At 58.6% G+C, this 26,627-nt stretch overlaps 1 protein-coding gene across 9 annotated transcripts in view; it reads left to right on the top strand.

The window, feature by feature from the left end:
• The window catches only part of SNED1 (sushi, nidogen and EGF like domains 1), a 75,409-nt gene that overhangs the window by 30,492 nt on the left and 18,290 nt on the right, over positions 1-26,627 (top strand). For 7 of the 9 annotated variants that reach the window (XR_003510472.1, XR_003510471.1, XR_003510473.1 and 4 more), the window contains exons 4-23: positions 558-720; positions 2,950-3,075; positions 3,295-3,408; positions 4,629-4,742; positions 4,855-4,968; positions 10,360-10,485; positions 10,652-10,756; positions 10,901-11,014; positions 11,500-11,616; positions 12,919-13,035; positions 13,239-13,355; positions 13,480-13,593; positions 13,797-13,970; positions 19,995-20,108; positions 20,652-20,765; positions 21,078-21,191; positions 21,980-22,093; positions 22,278-22,574; positions 23,997-24,180; positions 26,099-26,211. Coding sequence is in view for 6 of the 9 variants with exons in the window: in XM_027538164.1 (XP_027393965.1) it covers positions 558-720; positions 2,950-3,075; positions 3,295-3,408; positions 4,629-4,742; positions 4,855-4,968; positions 10,360-10,485; positions 10,652-10,756; positions 10,901-11,014; positions 11,500-11,616; positions 12,919-13,035; positions 13,239-13,355; positions 13,480-13,593; positions 13,797-13,970; positions 19,995-20,108; positions 20,652-20,765; positions 21,078-21,191; positions 21,980-22,093; positions 22,278-22,574; positions 23,997-24,180; positions 26,099-26,211 (2,665 nt within the window). In the remaining 3 variants the exon portion in view is untranslated. The remainder of the gene's footprint in view (positions 1-557; positions 721-2,949; positions 3,076-3,294; positions 3,409-4,628; positions 4,743-4,854; positions 4,969-10,359; positions 10,486-10,651; positions 10,757-10,900; positions 11,015-11,499; positions 11,617-12,918; positions 13,036-13,238; positions 13,356-13,479; positions 13,594-13,796; positions 13,971-19,994; positions 20,109-20,651; positions 20,766-21,077; positions 21,192-21,979; positions 22,094-22,277; positions 22,575-23,996; positions 24,181-26,098; positions 26,212-26,627) is intronic. The other 2 variants (XM_027538163.1, XM_027538165.1) reach the window with 2 other exon arrangements.

Consider the following 26,627-nt stretch of genomic DNA (forward strand, 5'->3'; position numbering starts at 1 on the left):
TCATGGCCAGAACCGGAAATATTCCCGGCCGGAGGCACTTGTCCTGGCCCACACAGCCAGCCTGACAGCGCTAGCTGCCCCCAGGACAGAGTTCTGTGTGCCCCGCGGCTCCAGGGTGGCCTGGCCAACGGCCCTGGTCTGAGGGTCAGTGGCCAGCAGAAAATCCCAGGCATGCAGGGCGGTCAAGTGCAACCCGCCCAGGGTCTGAGAGCGCCCTCTCCTCCCGGCTCTCTAGTTTCTTCTAAGATCACACCGGCCCCTGGCCCCAGGGGAGGCCCAGAAGCCCAGGAGAGAGCAGGAAGGGGCGGGGCGGGGGTGGGGTGGGGCGGGGAGCGGGCTGCCAGGACACCACAAGGTCAGCACGGGAGGAACCACAGGTTAGGGTGGGCCCGGCTGGGAGGCAGGGTGGGCCCGGCTGGGAGGCAGGGTGGCACGGACACGCCTGACCCTTTAACGCTCCCAGCTCGAGGCAACCACGCGGGAGGCGGGCCTTGGGAGCTTTGGGGAGACCTGCAGACCCAGCCCGCCCCCGCCCTCCTTCTCCAAACCGCCCCCAGGCCGGCTTCAACGCGGGAGACGGGCAGCGCTACTTCAGCATCCCCGGCTCGCGCACAGCGGACATGGCGGAGGTGGAGACCAGCACCAACGTGGGCGTGCCCGGGCGCTGGGCGTTCAGAATCGATGATGCCCAGGTGCGCGTGGGGGGCTGCGGCCATACAAGTAAGAGGATGGAGCGAGCGTTGGGGTGGCGGGCGGGGCGGGGCGGGGCCTGGGGGGTGGCTGGTAAGGACACCAGGGGCGCCCCGGGCGCCGCCCTGCGAACGCGTGACTCTGGCCATCTCGGTTCCCCGCGCCCGGGCTCACCCGAGCCTCAGTCACCCCCGAGAGACTTCCTGCCTCTGCCGTGGGGTAGGGGAGGTTTGCTGGAGACCTCGGTTGGCGGTGTAAACGGGAGGCGTGGAGGTAAAGTCCACCCAGGGCGTCCTGAGCGCCCCTGCGTGGACGCCTGTGTCCTCGGGAACCCTGGGAGCAGTTCTTTTCCCACCCATTTCCCAGCCTTGCTTCTTGGTGGGACTTGGTGCTGGGCGGGGTGGGCGGGTCCCCTGACGGAACTCAGAGCAGATGGGAGCAGGGTTCACCCCAGGGTCGAGCACGTGGCCAGTGGAAACAGCGGGACTGACCACAGAAGTGTGTGTTCCCGCCACACACATCCCCCCAACCGTGTGACCCTGAGTTGCAGACCCTCCTGTAAACCTACTTATAAACGGCAAGGGCGGGGCGGGGCGGGGCTCAGACGACTGGTTCAGCCCCTCCAGCATCCGTGGAGGGCTGCTGATCACTGCCCCCGCCAAGCCTGGGGCCGGTGAGCCAGGTGCTCGGACCCCCGCCCCGCCCCCGCAAAGACCACCTCCCACTCCCATGGGGACCAAGGGCACAGAGAGGCGCTGTCTCCTGAGCGCTGTTCCAAGGACGAACCCAGCACAGAGCAGCCCCCAGACCCTCCAGGGGGACAGGCGCGCACCCGGGGTGGGGCTGGGAGGGGGGCAGGCGCGCGCACCCGGCGGGGGGAACTGCGGGGGCAGGCGCTCACTGCACGGAGGACTGGACACAGCCCTGGTGAGAGAGCCCGAGTCCACCGGCTCAGCAGGGCACCAAGTAAGAGTCAGCATGGGGGTTTCGCCCCTTGCCCTGGGGGTGAAAAGCCCTCCTGCAGCCCCAGGAGAACAGCACGGCCCCGCCCCTTCCACCTGGCTCAGGATGGTGGGGGTTCAGGGCGTGGAGAAGCCACTCAGTCCCCATCCTGTGGGCAAGCAGCAGAGAGCTCTGGCACCTGCCAGAGACCGGGGCTTGGGTGGTGGTTGAGGAGCACAGTGTGGGTGCAGGTGGGTGAGCAGGGGTGGGCAGATACGTGCTGCCCTGCAGAGGCTGCAGGCTCTGACCCTGAGGAGTGGGGTCCTCCGAAGAGGGTGCATTCGTCCTCCGGGCACCCTGTTCCCACGTGGAGATGCTTCTCCCCCGTCCCAGGCCTCTGTGGGCAGCAGATGGGGGGAGCATTGCTGGGCCCCCAAAACTCACAGGCGGAGAGGCCCCAGGAGCACAGTGCCATGAGGGTGGGGTGCAGGGGACCAGTCTCCTGGGGTCCCCAGCACACCTCAGGCCCAGAAGATGAAGCCTGTACCCATCAGTTGGGGTCACCAGGAAGGGAGGGTGGGTCACCAGGAAGGGAGGGTGGTCCACCCCTGAGAGGCGGGGCACCCACCCCTGAGAGGCGGGGCACCCACCCCTGAGAGGCGGGGCATCCACCCCTGAGAGGTGGGGCATCTACCCCTGAGAGGCCAAGCATCCACATCGGGCAGAAGGGCCAGCCCAGAATCAGCTCAGGCAGCCAGCCAGCAACTGCCACAGGGCAGCCGAGCCCCCCATCGCCTGAGTGCCCGGGCAGCTGGAGAATGGCCAGCGGGGAGGGGCGGGCCTCGGAGACACCCACACCCTCCGTGGCTCTCAGGACCAGAGGGCCCTTCCAGGAACGTCCCCCCATCTCTGAACGCCAGCCAGCTGTCCCTGGGTCCCTCCTAGTATTGGGAGAGCAGAAACCCTGGGACGCTCCTGTACCTGCCCGTGTGTGCGTGGGGTCCTTTTTTTGGCCAAGCTATGCAGCTTGCAGAATCTTAGTTCTCTGACCAGGGACTGAACCCGTGCCCCAGCAGTGAAAGCGCAGAGTGCTAGCTCCTGGACTGCCAGGGGATTCCCCGAGTGTGCTTAGTCATGGTGGGTTTCCGTGTCTTGCTCCTGCAGAGCGTGGGGTCCCCTAAGCTGAGCTCTGCCGGCTGCCTGTCCCCCCAGGCCAGGGAAACCGTGGCTGCTCTCTAGGCAGCTGCGGACAGCGCAGCACCTCCCCCAGGAGAGACCCCGGGCGGGGCTGACGCTCTGCCCTCCATGTGTCCGCAGCCTCCGTGTGCCAGACCCTGCGTCCCTGCCTCAACGGCGGCAAGTGCATTGACGACTGCATCACGGGCAACCCCTCCTATACCTGCTCCTGCCTCTCAGGCTTCACGGGGAGGACGTGCCACCTGGGTGAGCTTCTGCAGGACACGCCCATATCCCGCTCCTTGGAGGGACCAGCCCCAGGAGGAACCCCACCCCCGCCCCGCCCCAGAGGGGCCACAACCTGCGGCCCAGGGTCTCTGTCCCCGTGTCCTGGGCAGCTCCACGGCCGTGGGCACCGCCCAGCCCTGGCGGGCCCCGTCCTCCCAGGCGTCCCTCCACTGAGGCTCCAGCCGCCCCGTTTTCCAGATGTGAACGAGTGCGCTTCCCACCCGTGTCAGAACGGTGGGACCTGCACACACGGCGTCAACAGCTTCAGCTGCCAGTGCCCTGCCGGCTTCAGGGGACCCACCTGCGAGACAGGTAAGAGGAGCCCACCCGGCCCCACGCGCCAGGGGCCACAGGGCGCCCGGAACGGTCCTGCCAGACCTGGGGGGCAGGGGCATCAGGTCAGCATGCTGCACGGGCCTTGCCCCAGAGGCGGGTGGCCAGAGAGGTGGTGAGGGAGGGGGTTGCAGGAGCCCAGAGTCCAGAGGAGGGGCCTCGGGGCGCGGCAGGAGCACTGAGCACAGCACTCAGCCCTGTGAGGCCTGGGAACAGGGCAGGGCCTGCTTCCAGACCCTCTCACTCTAGGACCTGTGCCCCCAAACCCTCAACCCCAAGGGCTCCTGGCAGGAGTGGAATCTGCTCCTCCCCACCCTGGGGCTCTCGTGGCCTGGCTGTGGGTTGAGGTCTTTCTCAAGAGCCTCCTGTTGCTCCCAAGCTGCAGCTCGCACTGCGGTTTGCTGAGTGATGGTGCACACCCCCAGCTTCACCACGGGAGGCTGCTAGGGGAGCCCAAGAGATGGAGCCCTTAAGATCAGCGCATGGCGGCCCCTGACCCCCATCGGCTCAGCCAGAGACACTCCCCCCAGACCTTCAGGGATATGAACTGTTATTTGGAAACAACACTGTTAAATCAAACGGGTGCAGGTAACAGCCTCACCAGTGTCTCAGCTAGAAAAACATTTCTAATGGATACTTAGGGCCACAGGGCATGTTTCCAAGTCTCTGACTCTGGTGTGTAGACACGTATCCAGGCCAGCAGGGCCCTGGGGGCCTTGGGGCAGCGCCGGCAGTCCTGAGCCTTGGCCTCTCCGTGGCCAGCACAGCAACACCCGCAGCAGCGGCCCGGGCCCCCAACAGCTCCCTGGTCTCCAGACCTGCCTCGGCATCCAGAGTCCATGCCAGCAGGGGCACCAGGCAGCGTCCAGCAGGGACGTGGGCACTGGCTGCCTCGAGTCTCCCCACTCCCACCTGCGCCCAGCCCTGCTCTGGTGAGGTCAGGGTCCCAGAGACAGGGACGCCCCAGGAGGCTGGGAGTTGGGCCCCTTCATGCCCGTGCCCCTGCCATCTGCTGGGATAAACCCAGTTCAGACGAGCATTCAGTGCCAGTGGCCGGGGACGGCCCTGGACTCCAGGGCCCGCTGCCCCCTGGAGACTGCCAGGGCCACCCGTGTGCAGCCCGCGGTGCAGGGTGGGGCTCAGAGGGAGACCGGGCCGCACAGCCGGGAGCCCCATGGCCGTGCACACTGCGCTCACAGCAGAGTCTCCGTGCGATGACAGAGAGTGTCAGAACGGCGGCTGGTGCCGGGCGGAGGGCAGCGCCGCGGCGTGCGTGTGCCCAGCCGGCTACACAGGGGCGGCCTGCGAGACAGGTGAGCGTGCCCTCGGCTGGTGGCTGTGGGGCGGGGCGGGGCGCCAGTGGGGCAGGGTGCTGGGTGGTTAGAGGCTGGTGTGCAGCCGAGCTCCCACCTCTGCCACCCGCAGACGTGGACGAGTGCAGCTCTGACCCCTGCCTGAACGGAGGCTCGTGTGTCGACCTGGTGGGGAATTTCACCTGCCTGTGTGCGGAACCCTTCGAGGGACCTCGCTGTGAGACAGGTAATGGCCGTGTCGCAGCTCCCCATGGGTGACGGGGTCAGCTGCCCCCTTGTCCTCTGGAGGTGGGCTCTGGTCTGGGCTCTGCTGTGCACATGCTGGATGAGGCCCAGGAAGTCTGCTCCCCTCTCTCAAGCGGATGGCCACACTCCCCAGGCCCCGCCCCTTCAGCAGATTCTAGGCTGTTTATTGCCCCTTCTTCCTGCCCCAGAGCCCTCCGGTGCAAGGAAACAAACCTTGGGCTGATCTCCACCACACGTGATGAAGTCTGCTTACTTCTGTTCTATTGCATGTTGTTTTAAATGCTGGTTGCTCCTTGGAAGAAAAACTATGACAAACCTAGACAGCACATTAAAAGCAGAGACTTTACCAATCAAAGTCTGTATAGTAAAAGCTGTGGTTTTCCCAGTACTCATGTATGGATGTGAGAGTTGGACTATAAAGAAAGCTGAGTGCCAAAGAATTGATGCTTTTGAACTGTGGTGTTGGAGAAGATTCTTGAGTCCCTTGGACTACAAGGAGATCCAACCAGTCAATTCTAAAGTCAGTTCTGATCAGTCCTGAATATTCATTGGAAGGACTGATGCTGAAGCTGAAGGTCCAATACTTTGGCCACTGGAGGTGAAGAGCCGGCTCATTGGAAAAGACCCTGAGGCTGAGAAAGATTGCAGGCAGGAGGAGAAGGGGATGACAGATGATGAGATGGTTGGACGGCATCACTGATTCAAACAACTTGAGTCTGAGCACACTCTGGGAAACAGTGCAGGACGGGAAGCCTGGCGTGCCGTAGGCCATGCGGTCACAAGGTCTCAGACGTGACTGAGCAACTGAACGACAACAGGACTCAATTAAAAGACCAACTCGATTTTATGACCCACAGAATAAATTACGACTTCAGCATCTGACATCCCCTGACCTCCCAGGGCCTCCACCCCCGAGCCAACAATAGCTGTGCACCCATCTCCCCGGGGGTTGGGGGGGTGCTCAAGACAAACTCATCAGATTTACTTTGAGTCTAAAAACTTAAGAAGGAAGTGAGGTTTTGCTACAAGTAAGATGCAGGTGGGCGCTGTGCCCTCCACTGGTCTGTGGCCAGCAGGCCACGCGCAGGGCAGGCTGTGTCCCCAGGGGACGGCGAGGCCTCACAGTGCAGAGGGTGGGCAGGTGGCAGCCCCACCTGCTGCCCGAAATCATCGTGATGTCACAGGACGGCCTCGACTGGCATCCGAGCATCAGCGTACTTAACTAAACTCATGTCAGAAAACAGATAAAGTGATTTCAGAAGATTTTACGAAGAAATCACGTTTGTACAAAGAATAATGCTAATAAAAGCAAACTGTGAGGAACAGCCACTAATACATCCACCCCAGTACAAGCTCTGGAGCCACACTTCAAGGCACAGAGGAAGCTGGCACAGAGGAAGCTGGCCAAAAACCAGACTAAAGGCTGTCAAGCCTTCTGCTTCCGGCCAACGAGGATGAGCCGCTCTGGGACTCTCCCTGTCACTCTCAACAACAAAACCAGACCAGGCACAGGAAACACCTGCTCTCAGCCACTGGACAACTGAAAGCCAGGAACTTCATTCCTGGGAGAGGACAAGGAAGCGGGGTGGAACCCACAGCTGCCACAAGGCTGCATCAGAGCCGTTGCCAGGCTGCCCTGGGGGTGGGGAGGGGGTTCCAGACTCCAGCAGTTCCTCTGAGTCTCTGAGTCAAGGAGCAGAGACCCCAGTTCAGTGCCTGGAGGTTGTGCTGGTGCCACCAACAAGGACCGAGCTGCTGGGGGGGCGGCGGGGAGGGAAGAGGAGAAAGCAGGAGATGAGCCCTGGACAGCTGCCCTGAGACCCCTTGAATCTGGGTGGGGTGAGAGCTGCTGGGCTGGGGAAGAACCACTGGGAGTGGTGTCAGCTACTGAAACTCAAGCCCACTCCTACCAGCCAGAGTGGAGCAAGCTCTTCATACCCAGGGCCAGTACTGAGTAGAGTCCCCAGTGGTATCACCTTAGTGGTGGGGATGAATACGTGCTAAGCTAATGGCAGGTCTGATCTGCCCCAAGAAAACTGAAAAGAAAGCTTGAAAGGACCAGACAGCTCTGTCTAGTCAAAGCTATGGTTTTTCCAGTAGTCATGTATGGATGTGAGAATTGGACTATAAAGAAGGCTGAGCACTGAAAAATTGATGCTTTTGAACTGTGGTATTGGAGAAGACTCTTGAGAGCCTCTTGGACTGCAAGGAAATCTAACTAGTCAATCCTAAAGGAAAATCAGTCCTGAATATTCACTGGTAGGACTGATGCTGAAGCTGAAACTCCAATGCTTTGGCCACCTGATGTGAGAACCGACTCGTTGGAAAAGACCCTGATGCTGGGGAAGATTGAAGGCAGGAGGAGAAGGGGACAACAGAGGATGAGATGGCTGGATGGCATCACCAACTCCATGGACATGAGTCTGATTAAGCTCCGGGAGTTGGTGATAGACAGGGAGGCCCAGCATGCTGCAGGTCATTGGTTCGCAAAGATTCAGACACAACTGACTGACTGAACTGAACTGAATTTAACCATATGTCAGAATAAAATCCTAAACTCTTTAGATGAATGTAACAGAATCCAGGACCCCAGAATACCCACCCAAAAGTTACCAGACATACAAAAGGTTAAGAGTATATGACTTACCGCCAGAAGTAAAATAGATATAAAGAAATAGTGGCCAGAGATGGCCAGAGAATCAGCAAACATAAATGTTTGATCATCCATCATGAACATGCATGTGCCCATATGTTCAAGACTGTTGAGGGAAAAGACATAATGAGAAGTAGAAGATATTAAGGAAGAAGGCAATGGCACCCCACTCCAGTACTCTTGCCTGGAAAATCCCATGGATGGAGGAGCCTGGTAGGCTGTAGTCCATGGGGTCGCTAGGAGTCGGACACGACTGAGCGACTTCACTTTCACTTTTCACTTTCATGCATTGGAGGAGGAAATGGCAACCCACTCCAGTGTTCTTGCCTAGAGAATCCCAGGGACGGCGGGGCCTGGTGGGCTGCCGTCTATGGGGTCGCACAGAGTCGGACACGACTGAAGCAACTTAGCAGCAGCAGCAGAATATATTAAAGAAGTTTCTAGAGATATGTTCTAGAAGAACATAATATCTGGATTAAAAAAAAACACTGGACGGTGTTCACAGCAGGTTAGACGCTGCAGAAGGAAAGGTCAATGGCCTTGAAGAGAGAAATGGAAACGATTCGACAAGCAGCCCAGAGAGGGTGACACGGAGGGCAGCAGTGAGGGGGGGCCTGTGCAGGGACGCCGCGCGCCCAGCAGGTGTGACCCTGCAGTCCCTGCAGGAAGGATGGGCTGAAGGGGTGCAGGGAAAGAGTGTGAAAAAGCAACAGCCAAACAGTTTCTAAGTCTGATGAAAATGAAAACCCAAAAGTCAAGAAAAACATGAAGAAAACCATACAAAGCCCAACATAAATCAAATTGCTGAAAACCACTACATGAACCAAGGAGTTCCAGATGCACAAGCTGGATTTAGAAAAGGCAGAGGAACCAGAGATCAAACTGCCAACATCTGCCAGATCACAGAAAAAGTAAGAGAATTCCATGAAAACATCTACTTCTGCTTCATTGACTACACTAAAGCCTTTGATTGTATGGATCACAACAAACTGGAAAATTATTAAAAAGATGGGACTAGTAGACTACGTTACCTGCCTCCTGAGAAACCTGTATGCAGGTCAAGAAGCAAAAGTTAGAACCAAACATGGAACAACAGACTGGTTTAAAATTGGGGAAGAAGTGCATCAGGCCTGCATATTGTCACCCTGTTTATTTAACTTATATGCAGAGTACATCATGTGAAATGCCAGACTGGATGAATCACAGACTGAAATCAAGATTACTGGTAGAAATATCAATAATCTCAGATATGCAGATGATACCATCCTTATGGCAGAAAGCAAAGAGAAACTAAAGATCTTCTTGATGAAGGTGAAAGAGGAGAGTGAAAAAGCTGGCTTAAAACAACATTCAAAAACTAAGATCATGGTCCCATCACTTCATGGCAAATAGATGGAGAAACAATGGAAACAGTGACAGACTATTTTCTTGGGCTCCAAAATCACTCCAGATGGTGACTGCAGCCATAAAATTAAAAGATGCTTGCTCTTTGGAAGAAAAGCTATGACAGACAGCATATTAAAAAGCAGAGACATTACTTTATTGACAAAGGTCCACATAGTCAAAGCTATGGTTTTTCCAGTAGTCATGTATGAATGTGAGAGTTAGACCATAAAGAAAGCTGAGTACCAAAGAACTGATGCTTTCAAACTGTGATATTGGAGAAGACTCTTGAGAGTCCCTTGGACTGAAAGGAGATCAAACCAGTCAATCCTAGGGGAAAGCAAGCATGAATATTCACTGGAAGGACTGATGCTGAAGCTGAAGCTCCACTACTTTGGGCACCTGATATGAAGACCTCACTCATCAGAAAAGACCCTGATGCTGGGAAAGATTGAAGGCAGGAGAAGGGGACAACAGAGGAGGGGATGGTTGGATGGCATCACCGACTCAATGAACATGAGTTTGAGCAAGCTCCCAGAGATGGCAAAGGAAGCCTGGTGCGCTGCAGTCCGTGGAGTCACAGAGAGCCAGGCCCGACTGAGAGGCTGAGTAACAACAACGACAGAGGGAAAATCTTAAAGCAGCCAGAGAGAAAAGACAGACACAAGCGTGCCAGCAGCCTCGGCCTCCGAGTCCGTGCAGGCTGGACGACAGTGGGACGGCACCCGTGAAGCCCTGGAAGAAGTAAGCTGTAACACTAGGGCTGTACACCACAAACACCGTCTTTCAGAAAGTAAGGCTAAACAGAGATGCTTTTCAGATGGCCTCTCGGCAGCGCAGAGGACACGTGTATGGAGACCAGCCAGGACGCAGGGACGTGGAGGCACTGCTGGCTGACCCAGCCTGACTGATATTCACAGAGACCCATGTTCCTTCCAGGGCCTGCAAGCCTCCACCATGACAGACGACCCCATTGGCCATTAAATGAAGCTCAATAAACTGAAAAGGACTGTGTTCTCTGATCGCAGCAAAATTAAACTAGAAATCAACAGGAGACAGATACCTGGAAAACCCCGAGCATTTCAGTAACTCCATTTCACTTGGAGCCTCTGGCCTCAGCCAGGCCCTCGGTGCACCATCGGCCCCTCTGCACTCCAGATGCTGCTTCTGCTCCAGAGAAGGGGTTCGGGGCTGAGGGCTGCTGGGGGCCAGTCTCCAGGCACTTGGCACAAACAACAGAGGTTAACGTGCCTCCTCTCTGGCCCAAGGCCCTGTTAACCCACTCCCTGCCCAGGCCCGCTGCCAGGCCTTGGGTGACCACTGCTTTTCTTGCAGGACACCACCCAGTGCCCGACGCCTGCCTCTCGGGCCCTTGCCAGAATGGAGGCACCTGTGTGGATGCAGATCAGGGCTACGTGTGCGAATGCCCTGAAGGCTTCATGGGCCTCGACTGCAGGGAAAGTGCGTGTGGGCCGGGCCGCCGGGCTGGGGGCCCCATGGGGTGTGCATGTGGATACCTATGGAGAGGATCTGGGAGTGGGGAGAGGGGCTGCACAGCCGGTTTTATGGGACAGTGGTCAGGAGGGCGGCCCCATACTGAGGCCTGTCTCCGCTCCGTCTGTGGCAGGAACCCCCAGCAGCTGTGAGTGCCGCAATGGTGGCAGGTGCCTGGGGGCCAACAGCAGCCTCTGCCAGTGCCCACCGGGCTTCTTTGGGCTCCTCTGCGAATTTGGTAAGTGCCCAGGGTTGGGACGGGGCTCCCGTCCTGCCCTGCCCTGAGAATCCCTGAAAGCACGGTGAGCCCCGGGTGTGGGGGGCACCCCAGCCTGGTCACCCCCGGGGTCACGCGGTCCCTGGGCCTCCCCCTCGTGTGCAGAGGTCACGGCCACGCCCTGCAACATGAACACGCAGTGCCCCGACGGCGGCTACTGCATGGAGTACGGCGGGAGCTACCTGTGCGTCTGCCACGCCGACCACAACGTCAGCCACTGTGAGTGGGCCTCCCTGGAAGCTGGCGGGGGAGGTGCTGGGAGGCCCTGGGGGCAGCAGGAGGAGGCAGAGAGGGGACCTGGGGGTGGGCAGCCTGGCCACGCGCCCTGCTCCACCCGCTGCAGCCACGTGTGAGCGCCACTCGGCGCCTTCCAGCTCAGCTGCTGGGACATGGCCGCCTGACAAGCGCCCGCGGAGAAGCATGTCTGCCGGCATATGTGTCAGTGCAGACACCGAGTGAGCCAGGTAGAGAGTCGTCACGTGTGACGGTGGTGACGTGCTACCAGGTGGTCCTGATACCAGGACTCCTGTGGAGCCCAGCTCAGTCCCAACTCAGTCCCAGCTCACGGAAGAGCAAAGGCAAAATCTGGAAAATTCAAAAATGTGATAGAAGAGATTCTAGGGGGGCCTCCGAGCCAGCATGAGGACTCAAGCCTGGCATCGGTTCTGGCCAGGACGTCAGGATGACCGTCCTCTGCCCCACAGCGCTGCCGTCGCCGTGTGACTCCGACCCCTGCTTCAATGGAGGTTCCTGTGACGCGCACGAAGACTCCTACACGTGCGAGTGCCCGCGGGGCTTCCACGGCCGCCACTGCGAGAAAGGTGGGCACGGCAGGGGCGCCTCCCGCCTCCCGCCGCCACAGCGCTCTCCGCACAGTTACGGGGGGCGGGGCGGGGCGCCTCCCGCCAGTCGCAGCACTCTCCGCACAGTGCACTCCCCTCCTGCTCACTGTGTTTCCAGTGGGATTTAGAATCACCGATTTATAAAACAACTCAGTGTTGTCCACTCGCTAGTTCTGTCCAACTCTCTGTGACCCCATGGCCGGCAGCATGCCAGGCTTCCGTCCTTCACCATCTCCTGGAGTTGGTCAGATTCACGTCCACTGAGTCGACTTTATAAACGTAATGCAGTTGGAGAATGTCGACGTTTTACAACACTTAGCCACGTAGGAACGTAAGCGCTCCTACGCAGATACGCTGCGGGCGTCACTGCGCGCGCCCTGCCTGCCCAGCAGTCCCTCCAGCAGGAGAAGCAGCACTCAGGACTGTTTTCAGTGACCCAGGCATCCTCTGGTCAGGGCCCAGGGTGCTGGCTGCCTGGCCCCTATGCCCACGTCTGTCCTCCGGGGCTTGGCACCTGGGCCCCGTCCAGCCCTCTTGCTGCCTCACGTGTCCAGAGAGCTGAAACCTGAACCCCTGCCTCTGCCACTCCCACGGGGCCCTGAGACTGGGCCCCCGGGGGTCTGACCACAGAGCCCACGGCCTCCACACCCCTGCGGGGGAGGGCTTTCCAGAGAGCAGGCTGATTCTGTGCAGAGCCACCGAGGTCCTGCACATTTGGCCAAGGCGTCCCCAAGAGGGGGCAGAGGGACATGGCGGGGCGGGGGTGGTGGCCAGAACCTGGACAAGCGTTCTGTGAGGCCCCACAGGGCATGGGAGGGAGGCCCCTCCTGCCTCACATCCCCCCCAAGATCGTCAAGCAGGCCGAGGGTCTACACTGCTGGCTGAGCTGTGAAGGTGCGACATCCACCCCGCAGGCCAGGGAAGGCCCTCAGTGCAGGCACAGGAACACGCAGATCTGAGTGGGAGTGCCGCAGCTCCCCACTCAGCAGGAAGGCGGCAGTGGGCAGCTCTCCAGCGCTTCCCCAGCAGAGCCCGGGCAGGGCAGGGGGGTGGAGGGTGGCGGGTGCAGGGGTGGGACTCAGGCGCAGGGGGCCGGGGCAGTGGGTGCAGGGGTGGGGCGGTGGGCACAGGGCCCCCAAGCCAAGTGGGGAGCACCTGGTGAGCTCGGCCCTGGGCAGCAGCCTCAGGGGCTCTGCTGACCAGCAGCCCTGGCCTGCGGGCACTCTGGGCCAGGAGGCTGGACCCAGCTAACCAGCCTCTCTGTCTGTCTGTCCCTGGCAGCCCGGCCGCGCCTGTGCAGCTCTGGGCCTTGCAGGAACGGAGGCACGTGTAAGGAGGCGGGCGGCGAGTACCACTGCGACTGCCCCTACCGCTTCACTGGCAGGCACTGCGAGATTGGTGCGAGCCCAGCGGGCGGGCCAGCCTGGGGAGGGTGGGGAGGGGCCGGCCTGGGACCCCTGCCCTGCTCCCTGCGTCTGCTCGTCAGGAGCACCCCACAAGCCCCCTACCGCCCCTGATGAGGGTGTGGAGGGACGAGGGGAGGGACCGGAGGGGGGTGCACGCGATCCCCGGCCCTACCCAATGGGTGCCTCTGCTTCCAGGGAAGCCAGACTCGTGCGCCTCGGGTCCCTGTCACAATGGCGGCACCTGCTTCCACTACATCGGCAAATACAAGTGTGACTGCCCCCCGGGCTTCTCGGGGCGGCACTGTGAGATAGGTAAGGGGGGCTCTTCATAGCCCCGTGGCCCCGAGGCACAGCTGGTGCGAGAGGCAGGATGCCCGTGCCCCCAGAGGCCTCAGTGGGGACAGTGATGGCCAATGGGGTTCCCGCGCCCTTGCAGCCCCCTCGCCCTGCTTCCGGAGCCCGTGCATGAATGGGGGCACCTGCGAGGACCTAGGCACAGACTTCTCCTGCCACTGCCAAGCAGGGTACACAGGACGCCGGTGCCAGGCAGGTGAGCAGGCCAAGTTGGGGCAGCGCAGGGCCCAGCAGGGGACTGGGGAGGGAGGGGAAGAAGGAAACCTCTGAGCAGCCTGCTCTGGGGGCCGGTTCTGTCACCCTGGGACAGGCTGCACAGGGAGCAAGGGGCCCGGGTCAGAGCAGCGGGAGGCCAGGCAGGGGCCAGCAGCGCAGTACAGGGCTGCCCTGTCCTTGCAGAGGTAGACTGCGGGCCCCCCGGCGAGGTGCAGCATGCCACCCTGCGATTCAACGGCACCCGACTGGGCTCGGTGGCCCTGTACTTGTGTGACCGAGGCTACAGCCCAAGCGCCTCCAGCCATGTCCGGGTGTGCCAGCCACAGGGCGTCTGGAGCGAGCCCCCCCAGTGCCACGGTGACCGGGGCCCTCTGCCGGGGGGGTGGGGGGGGGGAGCCACGCCCCGCTCCCTTGGGCCACGCCCCGCTCCCCTGGGCTGAGCAGGAAAGCACGAGCCGCAGTTCTGACCCTGGGCTCTGTCTCCTCTGTGCCAAGTGAGGGCAAAACCTGGTGCTGATGGTGGTGATGACCGGTCCCCTCCACTCCGGACCCTTCTCTAAGGGCTTCCGGTCCTCAGAGCAGCCCAAAGCATGAGGTCTAACACCCACAAGCCCACTCTGCAGAGGAAGCCGCTGAGGCCAGGAGGCAGCCCAAAGGCAGAGCCCTGCAGAGGCAGATCAGGGCTTAGGTCCCACTCCTGCTCCCAGGCCTGCCCAGGCCTGCAGGATCAGACCCTGCATTTGAACAAGGCACCCACGAGCCCCCACAAGCTTTTAAGGGGTGTTGCCCTGCAGGCACCTGGAGACAGGGTGCTACAGACAGCACCACCAGCGGTGTGTTAAGCGAAACGGAACATTCCAAACTGTTCAGACCATCTGTGTAATGGTAACACGGTCTCAGAAAGCAAAGAGCTTTCAGCAGACTAGTTTAGGGACAGGACAGCATCCAGAGAAGGGAGGCGCAGAGCACACCGCCCCCTCCCAGATGCCCTGCAAGCTGTCGGGCCTGGGCGGCCCTCTCAGGTGGAGCATCAGAACACAGGTGCGGTCACCTGGCCTCGAACCTGCTCCTTTACGCATGGCCTTCCAAGCCCCCCAGGGCTAGTGGTCACTGTCTTGGAGGCCACCCCGGGCCCAGTGTTGCTTCTCCTCAACATGCCATGAGGAGGAGTGGGAACTGCCAAGGAACGTGAGCTCACAAGCCAGGATACCAGGACGCTCGAGAAATGCGGCACCTCAGAGACACTGATAGAGCCCAGACAACACATACTCCTGGGAGCAGAGACGTAGATGAGGAAGAACATAAACGCAGGACAAAGACACAAAAGGAAACATGACACTGGCCGTAAAAATAGAATCAACAAGTGATGTTCAAAAGAGGCAGAAATAAGATGCTCGAAAAACTGTAACAGTAGGAGTGGCAGATGCAACTTGTAAATGGGAACAAAGACGAAGCTAATGAGCTGAAAGGCCAGTGTAAGGAGCTGTGCCAGAGAGACGAAGGGAAACACTCACAGATTAGAAAGGAGGCGTGGGCTCTGAGGAGGGAGTAAGTGCTGACCCTGAGGCAACAGGCCCCCAAGAGTGACACAAATTAAAACAGGCTGGAATGTCACAACTATGGAGCTAAACTCCCGGAATAGCTGATAAATGAGCAGAGACTGAAAGGGCCTGCAGAGTGTCAAACAGGAGGAGAGAGGCACGAGACACAGTACAATAAAATGTAAGAAAATCAGGAGGAAGAGATCCTTAGAAAAAGGGACAAGAAGCCACAAGGGAACAAGAATCAGATTGGCACCAGACTTCTTATAGAGACGTCAGGAGTGAGGTAATAAAACGGCATTTTAAAGATAGTGAAGCGACCCATTCAGTTAGGGTGTGGACAGTTAGAAAACACCATCACACTCACTGTGACATCAAGGAAGCTCCAGAGAGCCCATAAAATCGTACCTCTTAACTCATTAGAGAGCTGAGGATGCAAAGTTTTCTCACAAGGAAGCACCAGGCCCAAACAAGTCCATGGATCAATCCCACCAAACCAAGAAGCAGCCTGCTGCAGTGCTACACAGGCCCTCCTGGGGAGCAGAAAGAGTGTGTGCCACCCACTCTTCAAGGCCAGGACAACCTTAAACCAGCACCAGACATGGACAGGTGGACAGAGTAAAGTTATGGCTCCATTAAACGTGAAAACATGCAGAAATCTGATGGTCTGTAAAGACTATACACCATAATGGGGCTTCCCAGGTGATGCCAGTGATAAAGCAGCAGCCTGCCGATGAAGGAGACCCAAGAGACGTGGGTTTGATTCCTGGGTCAGGAAGATCCCCTAGAGTAGGAAGTGGCAACCCACTCCTGTATTCTTTCCTGGAAAATTCCATGGACAGAGGAGCCTGGTGGGTGACAGTCCCTGGGGCCACAGAGTCAGACACGACTGAGCACACACAGCATTCTTAAGTTGGGTTGTTGTAAAAATAGTTGATACTAGAAAAATTTGCTAACCAACTAAAAGAAAAGTCATATAAGAATTTCAATGAATGTATAATAAGCATTTGACAAAATTCATACCTATTCAAGTAACAAATTCCTACCAAGTAAGAATTTTAAAAGCACTCCTTATCCAGATAAAAATATGATACACACACACCTTTCTAGTACCACATGGTATAATACAGGACTTATTGGAGGGAAAACTTATAAAAGAGAAATAGCAGAGCCCACAGAGCCCCCCAGGTGTTCATTAGCCCACAGGGAGATGTGCTTAGACCAGGCATAAGCTAGGCTGAACACACAATTCCACTGAAGCTCACCAGTTACACGCCACATATTTACAGAGGAATGAGGACAGGTTACGTTAAGAGGGCTATGGGATTGCCCTGGCGGTCATGGTTAAGGCTCCGTGCTTCCACTGCAGAGGGCACAGGTTCAGGCCCTGGTCAAGGGAGTTCTGCCTGCTGCATGGTGAGGCCAAAAACAAAAAGGAGAGGAAGCTGTGGACCAGTGTTCCCTGACCCTCATTATACAGGAGGAGGATCTGGAACCGAAAAGCTGCTCTTCCGCCGAACTGACTCAGACGTGCCTAGCTACCAAGGAGGAGGAAGGAAATTAGCTTCTGAGGCAGTTTTATGATGGGTCTCATCTAACCTAGAATAGACATTGTCCTAAGTGGGGAAACATTCCCCTTAAAATTCAGGACAAAATAAGGGTGCCCATTATCACCAAGTCTAGTCAACAGTACACTGTCAGTAATAGCCTATGCAATAAAGTAAGAAGAAGAAAGCAAAGTCATGAAAACGCTAAAGGAGGGAGGAGAAACATCAGTGTTTACAGCCAATACGGTTGTCTCTCAACCAAAAGAAAACTCTATAAATGATAGGAAATGTAATATGTTTGGTGAATATAGGTTATAACAAAATCCATTGCATTTTTATGAATCAACAATAAATAACGATTAAATGACATATTTTTTATAATTAATTATAAAAAAGACATGTGCAGATGAAACCAAAAACTGATTCCTTGAAAGGATCAATAAAAATAATAAGCCTCTAGCTAGACTGATCAAGGGAAAAAATAAAAATTAGCAATATCAAAATAAAAAGAGATATCACTTAAGACTATATGAGCATTTAAAGGGCAAGGAGATACTGGGAACAACTTCAGGCCAATATATCTCACAATGTAGAACAAGTGAAGAAAGATGCTAATGATACAACTGACACCAGAATAAATGGAGAATATGAAGAGCCTCGTGTCTATTACGGAGATTTAACTCATGGCTAAAAACCTCCCTACAAAGGAAACGGCAGGACCAGACGCCTCACTGAGTTCTGTCAAACCCTTCAGAAGGAATAACAGCACCGTCCACACGGCTCTTTCAGAGAGTGTAGGAGGAAGGGATCCTCCTCAGCTCATCTCGTGAGGCCAATATCGCCTTTGTGCCGAAACCAGAGACGCTGCACAAATGAAGGTACAGGCCAACAACATGCTTCATGTGCAAAGCACAGAATCCTAACAAGACATTACTAAGATCCAACCCAGTATTACATCAGAAGGCTAATACAGCCTGACCTAGAGGGATTTATGTCAAGAACAGTTTAACCTTTGAAAATCAGTAAATCTAATTCACCATAGTAGAAAATAAAGGAGAAAACCATATGATTGTCTTAATAGATGCAGAAAAAGTCATTTGATAAAATTCAACTATTATTTTTAAAATTCTTAACAAACTAAAGAGTCGAAGGAAATTTATTTAACCCGATCAAAGGGCATCCATGAAAAAGATCAACAGCTAACAAAGTGCTTACGGGTGAAAGAGTGCCTGCCGTCATCAGCAGACAGGCAAAGGTGTCCGCTCACCAGGGCCTTCCGCCACTGTCCTGGAGATCCTAGGCCACACAGAGGCGAGAAAAGGAAGACAGCACGTCTATCGGGCAAGAAGTAAAGATGACACAATCGTGCACACAGAAAATCCTAAGAAATTCTACAATAGAAGCAACAGAACTAATAAGTGAATTCAAGCAGGTTACAGGATACAGGGTCAATACACAGAAACAATTATATTTTCATACTCTAGCAGGGGAGACTTGGAAAGTGAGATGGAACAATGCTATATACAATAGCATCAAAATGATAATTTTTATATATATGAAATGAATTATAGACATAAGTGTAAAAGTTAAAACTATAAACTTCTGTAAGAAAACAGAGAAAATCTTGTTGACAACTGGAATAAAACGGTTAGGTACTCAGAAAATATCACATTGTTTCTCCACTCCTCACCATACCCAACAATTAGTTCCAGATGTATTAAGGACTTAAATGCGTTTTTTTTTTAACTATGTAGTTTTGTGTAGGAAATGTAGGTTAACTATCTTTTTGGCCTTAAGGCAGGGAAAGATTCCACAAAAACAACTAAATATAAAAGGAAAAAATGGACAAGATGACTAGTTAAAAATTAGGAAGTTAAATCCCTTGGCCTTAAGAAAGTTGGGCTTCCCTTGTGGCTCATATGGTAAACAATCTGTCTTCAATACGGGAGACCTGGGTTCGATCCCTGGGTTGGGAAGATCCCCTTGACAAGGGGAAGGCTACCCACTCCAGTATTCTGGCCTGGAGAATTCCATGGGCTGTAGAGTCCATGGTGTCACAAAGAGTCAGACGTGACTAAGTGACTTTCACTTACGTATGTATGTTATCTACACATATATGTATATACACATACATGTTATGTATAGTGTCTATGTATACACACACATAAACGTATAGAATCAACCCAACAGGTAAGACACGTGAGTAGGAGTCTCACAGTAGAAAACAACATTCCCTCTGTCAGTGAAGTGCGAAATGCTAATCAGCAGTACAGTGAGACACATTCAGTTGGCAAAACTTGTGAAGTCTAAAAGCCCATAAACTGGTGAGAATGTGGACGGACAGCGTTTGTTCTAAATTGCTGGAGGGCGTGTAAACGGGTACAGGCACGCTGAGGGCAGTTTAGTCGTTTGTCGAGCTGACCCCCTTCGTATAAACTGTGTCCTAGCAACTGTACGGCTGGATAATTGTAAATTGAGGGAAAACTCTACACCAGGAGATGTGAAAGACACAGAAGCTTTGTTTCAACAGCAAGAAATCTAAACCCAACCCCAAAGCCTACCGAACAAGAGAGAGAAAGTATGGTATAATCACCCTGAGGAATATTACACAGCAATGAAGAGAACCACCCACAACATAGAAACATCTTATTAATATAACGTTGAGTGAGAAAAGAGTACATTAACCACAATGTCCTATAAATAAAGTTCATAATAGCAAAATTGCCCAGCATATTGGTAAAAATTTAAAACTAAGGAGGCACAGAGGGGATAACCGTGGAAATTCAGGTCATAAGCAGCGGGATGTGCGTGCGAGCAGATGAGCCGACACTCCGAGCCCCAGGTCAGGCGCCAGCCCTGGGGTCATTCTGTCAGTAGCTCTTATTTACTCACTTCCACGTTAAGCATTAAGAGTAGACTGTTTTAGGCTGAACGTCGTTACTTCAGGAGCAAAACCCCCAGCTTTTAAAAACTCCACCGTGAATATTTCACAATGAAGGGCCAGCCCCCAAGCGTCTTGGGCTCATACACGACTGTTACACAATGGCGCGGTGCGGTCCTCGGGAGCAGCCCCAGCCCCTTCCCAGAGGTGCGTCTCTTCCCCTCCAGGGCCCTCCTCGGGTGCTGGCCTCTCCCGGCACCTGGGGTGTCGTAGACTTCTGTCCAGAGCCTCTTGTCAAAGCTCACGTGCATCCCTCCTAGTCCGGCTTCAAGTCATCCCTGCTAACAGCAGCAACACTGCTTTTTTCTTGGGGTCTCTCCCGGCGCCTGGCACCCGGGCTTTCCTCGCTCAGAAATCGACGAGTGCCGATCCCAGCCGTGCCTGCATGGGGGCTCCTGCCAGGACCGCATCGCCGGGTACCTGTGCGTCTGCAGCCCAGGGCGTGAAGGCACCCACTGTGAGCGGGGTAAGACAGTCCCGGCCTTCCGTGGGCCGGCCGCTCCCGCTGAGCTCCAGCGCCCCAGCACGGTCCCCTTGCCCAGCCACTCCTCTCCCTGTGCTGGGGTCTGGCTGGGTGCTGCCTGCTCTCTCGGGCCCCTGCTGGCTCTGATGTCCACAGGGACAGCAGTTTATAGATACACTTGCCTCTCGTCCCCCGGAAGCACAGACTGCAGCTGACAACAGCTGACCATGACCCTCCTCCCTGCCTCCCGCAGACCCTGGCTGGTGGAGGGCGGGGGGAGGTGGGGATGAGGACCCAGGGCCAGAGAAGGTGGGGTGCAGGGGGCAGATTCCAGCCCTGTGTCTGAGCCAGAGTAGGGGGGAGGCTCCATGAAGCCTGCTCCCTCACTCCTGTGCAGGCCAGGTGGCCGGAGAACCTGGGTAGTGAAGGCAGCAGGGGCCAGACAGGCTCTGTGGGCAGAGTGAGGGCAGGGGAAGCTGAAGTCTGGGGCACAGGAGGCCCCGGGGCAGCGGCCATGCAGCCTCATGTCCATGTCCCTCTCCTCAGAGACAGACAAATGCCAGGCACAGCCCTGCAGAAACGGAGGCACCTGCAGGGACCTCCCGGGGGCCTCTGTCTGCCAGTGCCCCCCCGGTTTCACTGGAGTCCACTGCGAGACAGGTAGGGGCTGCTCTCGGGCTCCCCACGTGCTGGGCCCTCACCCACACTCATGATACCCTGGACACCTGGGAAAACCTGTTTCCAACAAGCACAGACGCTGGGCTGCTCAGAGCAGGGCGTGGGGACGGTGCCCGGGGACAGGCTTGTGGGGGGAGGGACCCCAGCAGGGAGGACAAGGGGAGGGCCAGGCCCCTGCCCGCCTCCGCCCCCAGCGACCTCGCCCCACCGTCCCTTCCCTTCCTCCCGCTGTCCTCTCCTCCCTCCCCCAGACACCCCCTTGCTGCCCTGGCCGACTCTCTGGGTGTTCTCCAGAGGTGGATGCCTGCGACTCCAGCCCCTGCCAGCACGGAGGCCGCTGTGAGAACGGTGGCGGGGCCTACCTGTGCGTCTGCCCAGAGGGCTTCTTCGGCTACCACTGTGAGACAGGTGGGGCTCACCACTCCCCGCCCCCTGCACCCCGTCCACCCGCTCCATGTCCAGCCACAGGCCATGCCGCCCCTGGAAGGGCCAAGCTCACGGCCGCCCCAGGGGCCTGGCGCTCCCAGCTCCTCATGGCGAGAGCCCCTCGCTCGTGAGCCTGTTTGGGCCCCTTGGGGACCGGGCAGGGGACAAGGCCTCCCCTGGCCATGGCCTGCAGTAGCCCCTACCCCGCCGCCTGCCACCCCGGCACCGTGTCTCCCTGCTGTGCGTCTCCCCAGGGCAGGTGGCCTGATCTGTGCTGTTTGAGTGTCCCCAAGTGCCCCTAAGCTGGGCCTGACCAGCACCACTCAGATGTGCAGGGTGGACAGGTCCTGGGCTCCAGCCCGGCTGCAGGGCACAGGAGCCGGCCCAGCGACGAGCGTAGTGTGGACAGTTTGTGGCCAGAGTACCTCACCGGGGCGGGGGGCCCTGTGGGCCCTGGCTTGGAAGCCCGGGGCTGCACCCCAGCCCTAGCAGACACAGGCTGCGGAAGGGCCGGTGTTCTCAGCTGCTGCCCAGGAGTGGTCACCTTGGCCTGGCTGGGGGTGGGCCAGCCTGGCCTCTCCGTGGGGCCCCTGGCAAGCCCTGCCCCTCCCCCAGAGAGTGTCCCCCATATCTGCTCCCCAAAGAGCCACCTGGGACTGCCCACATGCATCCCACAAACACACCAACACGGGACCAGCCCAGGGCCAGCATCGAGGGCCCGGGGGAAGGCGCCCGGCCAGACGTCCACTCACTGCTGCCTCCCCCCACAGTGAGTGACCCCTGCTTCTCCAGCCCCTGTGGAGGCCGCGGCTACTGCCTGGCCAGCAACGGGTCCCACAGCTGCACCTGTAAAGTGGGCTACACCGGCAGGGACTGTGACAAAGGTGAGGCAGCGAGGGCGCCAGCGTGGGGGCTCCGGTCCCGCCTGAGGGCTGCAGGCACCCCGCGGGGCAGGACAGGGAGCCGAGCGTCCCCAGGCCCAAGGGCCAGACACCCGCCTGGGGGCCGGGACTTGCCCGGCCGACAGCTGACACCCCCCTTCCCTTGTTCTTGACCGAAACCCTGAAGAGCTCTTCCCACCAACGGCCCTCAAGGTGGAGCAAGTGGAAGAGAGTGGGGTCTCCATCTCCTGGCGCCCCCCCGAAGGCCCAGCGGCCAGGCAGCTGCTGGATGGCTATGCCGTCACCTACGTGTCCTCAGACGGCTCCTACCGCCGCACAGACTTCGTGGACCGGGGCCGCTCCGCGCACCAGCTCCGGGCCCTGGCACCCGGCAGGGCCTACAACGTCTCTGTCTTCTCGGTCAAGCGCAACGCCAACAACAAGAACGACATCAGCAGGCCCGTGGTGCTGCTTGCCCGCACGCGTGAGTGGCTCGGGCTGCCCGCCCCCCGAGGGCCCCGCCCTGGTGTGCCCCCAGCAGGGTGCCCGACCCAGCCGAGAGGGCCCCTCCTCTGGAGGAGAGGGACAGTGATGGGGGATGGAGGGGGCTGGGGACTGCAGGGGGGGCCCCTGAGAAGGGGCTGGGACTGCCGTGGGGTGAGGACGGAGCCTCCCCGCAGGCTGGAGCAGAGGCAGCCGTGGGGCAGCAGGGAGGCCGTTTGGCTATGCTGCCCTGAAGGGAGTTGTGCGGAGCAGCTGGGCTCGGCTGGCTTGTGTGCTCCTGGGGCTGTGTGCGAGGGGGAACCCTGGAATACTTCCATGATGTGGGTTGGTGGGGGCTAGCCCTGGGAGTCAAGAGATGGGGAGGGCAGGCTGGAGGATGGAATGAGAGCTGGGCAGTGGCATGACCGCTGGGCATGTTGGGAGCCCCTTGAGGGTGGCTAGCAGGGCGGGGCAGGTGGGCACAAGTGGGAACAGGGTGGTGCGTACACAGGTGGGCACATATGGACAAGTGAGCATGGGCGGGCAGGTGAGCACAGGTGGGCAGGTGGGCACGGCCAGTCACGGGAGCAGGGCAAGCGAGGCAGGCATGGCCTGCCGGCCAGGTGAGCAGGAAGACGAGGGTCCTGGAGGAAGAGGGGAGCCCCTTCTCGGGTCCCTTGGAAGGAATGCGGCAGGCATCCTCCGCGGATGCCGACAGCCAGGACGCTGATGGCCAAGTGTGAGGAGGGACGAGGCCTCAGGGCGGGGTGTCCTGGGGAGGGACAGCACACGGGGCCAGGAGGGTGGCTGCAGCATGTGACAGAAGAGCCTCGGGGGCTGGGGACGGGCAGGGCCATCCTGAGCCCGGCTTTAGCAAGAAGCACTTTTGAGGCTGCTCGAGGTGGGCTCTGGAAGGAAGACAGCCTCCCCCGTGCCATCGGGGTAGGGGTGAGGCACCACTTCCTGCAGACCAGGGCTCGGCACTCTGGGAGCTGGGGCACCCCCTCAACTCCCTCAGCCAGGGGTTCGGACCCTTCCCTGGCGTCAGTGAGGCCTCTCCTGGCTTCTCCCTGGCAGGCCCCAGGAGCCCCCAGATGGTGCAGAGAGTCACTGTCAGAGCCACCAGCCAGCCAGGGAGCCAGGAAGGTCCCACCCTGCCCCCTGGCAGGCCAAGACCACGCAGGGCAGAGCCTGCAGCAGCCCCTCTGCAACGCCCCCGCCCTGAGGCAGTGGCCAGGGCATGTCCACCTGCCCCTGGTCCCTGCTAGACTGAGGGGCGCCTGCAGCAAGCCCAGGCTGGACGGGCATCTCGAGGCCAGTCTGTACAGGTCCCCAGGGCCCTTCCTGAGCCCCGTCTCCAGCCCTGGCCCCACCCTCCAGGGGTGAGGAGGGGCCACACAGGCTGCTCACCCACTGTCCCCAGGACCCCGCCCCATCGAGGGCCTTGAGGTTGCCAACGTGACAGCCAGCGCCATTTCGGTGCGGTGGGCTCTGCACAGGATCCGCCACGCCACCGTCAGCAGCGTCCGCCTGTCCATCCGCCACCCTGAGGCCCAGGAGGAGCAGTCCACTGACGTGGACAGGAGTGTGGACAGGTTCACGTTCAGGTAAGAGCAAGGGTGCCCTCTCCCCCCGTCCCACCGGGCTCCTGCCACCCTCTCCCCTCCCAGCCCCTAGAGGAGCAGGGCCATGTGATCAGCCCCGGGCCTCACCGCTGCCTTGCCTCCTGCGGGCGCCACATGCCCAAGAGAGCAGGGACGCTCTGACTCTGTGGATGGCACCCCCTGCAGACAGAACAGAGAGGCCACTGGAGGCCAGCCCAGAGTCCCTCCAGGCCGAGTCACCAGAGTCCTTGGAAAGGGAGAAGGCAGGCACCCTTGGGCTGCCTGACATTTTTACTTTGTTCAAATATGTTCAAACCTTAAACTGGTGAAGGACAGGGCAGCCTGGCGTGCTGCATGGGGTCCATGGGGTCGCAGAGTCAGACAAGACTTGAGCAGCTGAACTGAGCGGAACTGAAATTTCTTATGGATATTACATATTATATACCAACAAAACTACAAAATAAAATACAAATGAACATCAGTCATTGAAAATGACTAATGACTGAAATAAGCATTTCAGCAGCATCACAGGGAAGCCTCAGACCCCCAGCCTAGGCCCCGAGCTCAGAGACGCTCCCAGACGGCGGCCCACGATGGACCCATGAGCCACCTTCTGAGCCAGGCAGGGAGGGTGGGCAGTGCTGGGGGCAGGGTGAGCAGGGAAGGCGGCAGCTGTGACGTCCCCACCAAGTTCCTGAGCCTCTGACCGCAGCTGTGGAGGTGGGCTCAGGGACAGCTCTGCAGCGTCCAGCCTAGAGCAGCCATGGGCCGTGGCTGGGAGAGGGCTCTGGAAGGCAGGCGGGCAGGCCACCACACCGCCGCACCAGCACATGTCCCATCTACAGTCTCCTCTCCACCGTGTCTTCTGTGCTCTTCCGTCCAGCCGGATGGCCATCTGTGCTAGAGACCATGCCCCACCCCTTGTCTGTGAAGTGTGGCTGTGGCTCCTTCTGCCCACTCCCCAGGAACAGGGGGACAGAGAAACAAATGGGGTCCCAGGTGGGCACTCCTGTGTTGGGGTCCCCAAGGCCATCCCCACGTTCCCAAGGGGGTTCCCCAAGACTCAGCAGAGATTCAGGACAGAGAAAGGATACAAAGCGACATCAGTGAAAGGAAGAGGCGGGTGGGGACCAGTCACAGACCATGTGTGAGCTTCCACAGCCTCTCTCCACATAAGACAAGTCCCCCCCACATCCCCAACACACCCCATCCCCACCACCAGCCAGCAGGTACTTTCCTGGGGAGCCACGTAGACATATATCATCCAGGGCTTTTACTGGGCAGGAGGGCGGGCAGAGTCACAGGCACCTGAGCCTGGAGAAAGTTCCAGAACCCCAGAGGAAGGGATGCTCAGCTGGCAGGAGCCTCACTGTGCAGACATTTAGGGGCAGGGAAACCCTCTCCTCCCCGAGGGCACTGGGTACCCTCTGAAGTTCCATCCCAGGGCCAGCTTCGTGGGCAGCCCTCCCGAGGGGGCGGGCGGGCCGGCCTGTTAGCCCTTTTCCTTCAGTTGCCCTATGCTGGCCTCTGCTGTCTGAGCACCAGCTTCTGGCCACACCGCAGCCACCTGGGCCTGTGTCCTGTCCAGCGCTAGACAGACCAGGGAGGAGCCCCCTACCCCAGGGGCACCCAGCTCTCAGGCCCCAGTCTGGCCTCTGTGGGGGCTGCCTGGCCACCAGCCCTGGGACGACTCCCACCCAGGTCACACCAGGCAGGGGACGACCCCCACCAGCCCCAGGACAACCCCCGCCTGGGTCACACCAGCCAGGGGACGACCCCCACCCGTGTCACACCGGCCCCGGGACGCCCCCCGCCTGGGTCACACCAGCCCCGGGACGCCCCCCGCCTGGGTCACACCGGCGGAGCTGTGGTCTGCGAGCAGAGCCATCCTGTTCCTCTCCCTGGCCTCCATTCCCCACAGGGCCTTGCTGCCAGGAAGGAGATACGCCATCTGGGTGACGGCCCTCAGCGGGCTCGGGGGGCAGGAGCGCCCCACGGAGAGCCTGGCCTCGGCCCCGGTGCATGTGTGGACCCGTGAGTAGAGGGGTGAGGGCTCAGCTCCCTTCTGGAAGCACCCCTAGCCCTGCCCTCGGTCTCTGAGTGGCCGCAGCCCCGGAAAGCTGCCCTGGGCATGTGCCCAGAGGTGCCTGGGAAGGTGACTGCAGGGGGCTGGGCAGGGCCCCTGCCGGGATGACCTCCCTAGGCCGCCCTCACTGTGGGTGCTCCTGGGCCCCCGCCAGAGCAGGGTCACCGAACAAGGGCAGGAGGAGAAGACAGCGAGGATGGGCAGGCTGTCCACCCGGGCGAGGACACCCAGCCCTCACCGCCCCCCCGCCCCCCCCACACACGGGCTGTCCAGGCACAGGAGGGCAGTGAGCAGGGGTGGGGAGGGCAGAGCCTCGCCTGGTGGGACAGGCAGACAGCAAGGCTCAAGTCCTCACTCTGACCCT

This window comes from Bos indicus x Bos taurus, chromosome 3 (assembly GCF_003369695.1).
Source record: "Bos indicus x Bos taurus breed Angus x Brahman F1 hybrid chromosome 3, Bos_hybrid_MaternalHap_v2.0, whole genome shotgun sequence".
In the NCBI taxonomy this organism is placed as follows: Eukaryota; Metazoa; Chordata; class Mammalia; order Artiodactyla; family Bovidae; genus Bos; species Bos indicus x Bos taurus.